The sequence below is a fragment of the Peromyscus eremicus genome, chromosome 18 (assembly GCF_949786415.1).
Source record: "Peromyscus eremicus chromosome 18, PerEre_H2_v1, whole genome shotgun sequence".
Classification (NCBI taxonomy): Eukaryota; Metazoa; Chordata; class Mammalia; order Rodentia; family Cricetidae; genus Peromyscus; species Peromyscus eremicus.
This window is the reverse complement of record NC_081434.1, coordinates 41,633,456-41,638,553: the sequence shown is the minus strand read 5'-3', so window position 1 is coordinate 41,638,553 and position 5,098 is coordinate 41,633,456. Positions and strand designations below refer to the sequence as shown.

General features: G+C 41.1%; 1 protein-coding gene across 1 annotated transcript; it reads right to left on the bottom strand.

The window, feature by feature from the left end:
• Positions 1 to 1,763: 1,763 nt before the first annotated feature.
• LOC131895019 (tripartite motif-containing protein 43-like) lies at positions 1,764 to 3,140 on the bottom strand. The gene has a single exon (XM_059245402.1). It carries the CDS (start codon positions 3,138 to 3,140, stop codon positions 1,764 to 1,766), a length of 1,377 nt encoding a protein of 458 aa, XP_059101385.1.
• Between the last annotated feature and the right edge of the window lie 1,958 nt (positions 3,141 to 5,098).

Here is a 5,098-nt window from a genome sequence, read left to right as displayed (position 1 = left end):
GTTGGGCCAGGAAAGAAACCCTTCTCATTTGATAATACACAGACTCATTAATCAAAGTATTTACTATGAGGACCAATTACATGAAAGACTGAAGCAGGAACATCACAAATTCAAACTAAATCAGGACAACTTAATGGAACCCTAAGTCAAAACCACACAACCAAACAAAAACCAAAATCCAAACAAACAAAGACCCTTGCCATAGCCCTGTGGGATTCTTGTGTCATCATTTTCTCTGTGCCCCACATCTACTTATCCCAACCCAATAGCCTGTAGTGATTGAGGGCATAATATTGTTTGAGGGTACTTGGTCCATGTTTATGCCATCCCATAAGTGCACTTTCACTATTGACTCTCACGTTATTTATCCAGAGGTTGAGTTGTGGAATGAAAACTGTAAACTAACCACTATAACCTGCCTCTAAGCTCTGAAATAATCATATGGGGAAATTTTCTTCCTTATGAATGCCCGGCCTTAGCTGGGCTTGTGGAAAGCAGCTTTTCTGATCTTCAATTAGACAGTCTACTTTTCCCTGCTGGGCTTTTACATTTTTCTGTTTTTGTAGTTTTCTTTACCTCTTACTCTGCTTCTGGCTGTGTGGCTGGATGAGTAGGGGGCTGCTCCCCAGCATCATCCTCTCTTTCTTCTTTTATCACTCGTTTCTCTGCTCTTATTCTCCTATTTATTTTCTCTCACAGTTAGCCCCAGCTGTCTCTCATTTACTTAGCTATTTGTGATTCACTTGTTTATTAGATCAATCAGGTATTTTAGAGAGGCAAATTAAACAGAATCTCAGAGTTAAACAAATGCAACACATTTTTGCATCATTAAACAAATATTACACAGCGTAAACAAATGTATCATCTCCAACTAATATTCCACAGAAGTTTTTCTCTTGTGATGGGTTCTTTATTTTATTTCTTTATTTATTTTTTTATTTTTCCATACAGTTCAGTTCTATATATCAGCCACAGATTTCCTTGCTCTCCCACCGCCCTCAACTTCCCCCCAGCCTACCGCGTATTCTCAACTCCTCCAGTTATAAATATAAAATCATATTGAACTGGATCGGGTGGTGCAAATATTTAATCCCAGCACTCCTCGGGTAGAGGCAGGTGGACATTTTGAGTTTGAGGCCTACATATGAGTGAGTACCAGTAGGCCAAGAAGACATAGTGTGAACATGTCTCAACAAAGAAACTACAAAAATGTAAACAATGGAGTAACATTATTAGAAATGTGAACTATGTTTCTGTACCCTCTTTTATTTTTACTTCTATTATTATTATTAAGACATTTTCTAATCATTTCATATACTACCCACAGATCACCCTTCCTCACTCTTTCCCAACCCCAGCCTTCCCCCTCAAAGTACCCCTCATTCCCACCCCCTCCATTTTCAGCTCTCCCATGGGGATTCAGCAGTGCATGGTACATTCAATTGAGGCAGGTCCAAGCCCCTCCCCTCTGAATCAAGGATGCTCAAAGTGTCACACCTTAGGCACATGGCTCCAAAAAGCCAACTCATGCAACAGGAATGGATCCTGATCTAACAACCTGGGGAACCTCACAAACAGCATAAGCTAAACAATGGTTTCCAGTACCAGAGGCCCAGTCTAGACCGATGAACCCTGTTTTTGACATGCACTCAAATGCAGTTTCTGTAAAAAATACAAACAATTTTTTTTCCATTATGATAGTATTTTATTATTTAATAGGAATAAAAGAGATAACAGTACAGTAGGAAATATTTACAAAAACACTAATGTGCTGGATTAAAGGTTCTCCCATTATGACCACTGGAGAAGAAAGGCTGGACAGGGTTTTGGAAGGTGCCTGAGGGGTATTTATATATGAGGGAACTCTTGGCAACATTCAGGAAACTTAAACATCCATCTTCACAATCCAGGAGCACCCCAACATGGCCCAGTGGCCTCTCTATATAGTGCCGGAAAACTGGGCATGTGGTGAGGAGACTGTAATGATTACCCTCCTTCACACACACAAGAAGAAAGGCACCCTCATAGTCAATCATTTGGTTGGTATTCCTTAACCAGGAATCCTTACAGACCCCTACAGCCCAGTCCGCAGAGTCTTGCAAATCCACCTCCCAGTAATATTTCCCGAAGATGAAGTTCAAGGATCCCCAGGAAGCCAAATAGCATCCAACAGTATCCACAGTTGTATCTTTATGGTGATGTCCGAAGCTGAATTTTCTAAAGACATTAAATAGGTTCATCTTGTAATGGAATGTGGTTGTATTTTCAAAGAAAATATGCACCTGGATGTGCTTGAACATTTCAGTCAGTCCAGTGAGGGGTAGGGCACTGAGTTCAGGTTGCATACCCTGGGGCATGCTCAGCTGCATTGACTCACTCCTTCTGACCATGTCATCCAAACCCTGGAGCAGTACCACATATGGCTCCTGGGACATTGCCATCAGCTCCTGATACATATCTCTTAGTTCTTTGCTCTTTTGCATCATCATGGCTTCACTCTTCCTCAGTTTCTCTAAAATACGTTGGCCTTCCTTTCTCATACACTTTACATGTTTCTCTTCCTCTTTACAAAGGAATGGATGCAGCTCCCTATACTCTGTCTTGATCATTTCTTTCCTCAGAGTCACATAGTCCATCCACAAAGTTCTTGTTCTGTTCTCTGCCTCGATATTCTCTTGATTTTCTTGGATCTTCTCCCATAAAGATGCCATCTGCTTCAGAACTCTTTCCATTTGATGCTCAGCTGCTGCCTCAGTGGGACAATGTCTGTGACTTCTGTGCTCATGGGAGTTAGAGCAGAGTTGACAGAGGAAGATCCTGCTCTCAACACACAAGATCCTCTTTGTCTCCTTGTGGGTCCCACACTTATGCTCCTCAGAGCTCAGGTCCTTCATGAGGCTGGCTTGTCTGGCAATGGACACCAGCTTCTTCAGAACAACGTTGGTTCTCATTTCCTTCTGTTGGCATGGTTCCCGACACATAGGGCAGTGGACTGGAGGTGGGGTGTCCTCCCAAGAAAGCTGGAGGCAGGCTCGACAGAAGCTGTGGCCACAGCTTATGGTGACTGGCTCTGTAAGGCAGCTCAGGCAGATGAAGCAGGTGAGTTCTTCCTGGAAGGCTTGTGACATGTCTGACTCCATTTTCCCACGGAATAGACTCTGGTCTCAGCAGTGTCTACGGGGTCACAACAATGTTAGCTCAGCTCTGTGCAGTGATCCTCAACGTGAGGGCGAAGCGGATCTAGCAGTCTAGGAGCCAGAAGGTATGGGAACACACTCTGGTCTAGAGAAGAATGAAACTGACTGACACCTGGAGTGTGCTTATATACTTGCTAGAGACCACACCCACTCTAAATAGCAGTAATATGATTAGTTGGAACATTGAATTACAAATATGCCCAATACTCAGAAAAAAATCCTCCACAAGTTTTCCTGAGTCATACATCTTAACTGGGTGTGATAGCTCACACCTTTAATACTAGAGCCCTAGGGAATGGGATGTTGAGGCAGCAGGAGTTTTAGTTCAAGGCCTGCCTGGAATATACAGTGAGAACTTGTTTTAACAAAAAAAATAAAGAGCAATTTTACTACGATATTTCACTGTTTCCAAATACTTTCTGATGTGCCTATAATTTTGTTTTACCTTTTGCAATTTAACAGTTAATGATATCAATCTGTGATTTTAGCAAATGTCAACATTAAAAATTCCTAATAATTTCTTGAAAATTTACTTCAACTCATGTTTATGATATTCACCTCAACTACAATTTCTTCACGATTCATCACTTTTTCTACCCACTCCCCATTCTGTTCTTTCCTTATTGCTTCTTTTTTTTTAAAAGGTACATGGGGAAGCCAGGGAGGGGATGGTGGTGGCACATGCCTTTATGCTTAACAATCAAGAGGCAGAGGCATTCATGTCTCTGAGTGTTTCAGGCTAGCCTGGACTACAGAGTGCATTCCAAGACAGGCTACAAAGCTAAACAGAGAAACCCTGCTTTGAAAAAAATAGAAAAACAAACAAACAAACAAAAAACTGTGATAAGGGAAAAAAAGATGTTTAATGAACCAAAACCCAAGAGGCTATGATTTGTCTTGTGAGGGAATTTTCTGGACTGAATCACTGGAATTAGGAAAGCCCACCTCAACTCAGATGATTTGAGATGCGGGAATTCATCTTAAATCTTAGCTGTACCTTCTGTTGGCAGCCTGTATAAAGGACATGGAAGAAGGAAACTCTTTTGTCTTTGCTATTTCTCTTCTTGCTCTTGTTATCATTGGCAAGGTCATCCCTTCACTTGTGTAATACCTGACTTTTGGAGTTAACTATTAAGAGGACTGGCAGGTAAAGGACCTTTTGTATTATTTATGTGGCAAGCAAGTTGTTGACACTGTGATATGTATAGTATTTAGAGAGCATGAGGAATTATAATGAGTATGTTAAGATAGATTCCAGACAGTGTATAAAATGAGGATGAGGAAGACATAAAAATTAAATGGATCTTAGTGAATCCTAGACTAGTGAAGATGTCCTGTATGTAAAGTTTTTTAGATTTGTAGCTAGGAATATGGTTCAGATAAGAATTATTCTCAACTGAGTTGGGAGGAATCCTACAGATGAAGTCAGGAAGTGTGGTATCATTCATGGTCTGGCTTCACTGTAGCATCTTTCCAGTGTTGGAATTAAAATCCCTTCAATCGCAGGTGTTACATGAGAGGAGACCAAGAGATGGAGCCTACTGTTTCCACTTAGGCAATTTCCTTTGCCTCCAAAGTCATTGCCAGATCCTGGAAAGCCTTAACCCTAGTTGATAGGATCATGGAAACCATTTAGAAACTGCCTTTGAGAATACCAGGGCCAAAAAGGCAGATGATTTGCTTCATTTAAGTGAACATTTTGGTGTGAGCAAAGCTATTTCAGAGCTCTCTGATCTTCCTCTTTGGGGGTCTGAGGACTAGGAAGTGTGGGTACAGGATGAAGGCATCCTGAAGTGGAGGTTGTATTTTCACTTTCCTGAATTCTCTGTTTAGCTCTATATCCCATTTTTTACTGAGTTCATTGCTTTCTTGATGTCCAGTTTTTTTACTTCTTTACTTAT

Coding starts and splice junctions, on each gene's coding strand:
- LOC131895019 (XM_059245402.1), bottom strand. CDS start 3,140: ATGGAGTCAGACATGTCACAAGCCTTCCAGGAAGAACTCACCTGCTTC.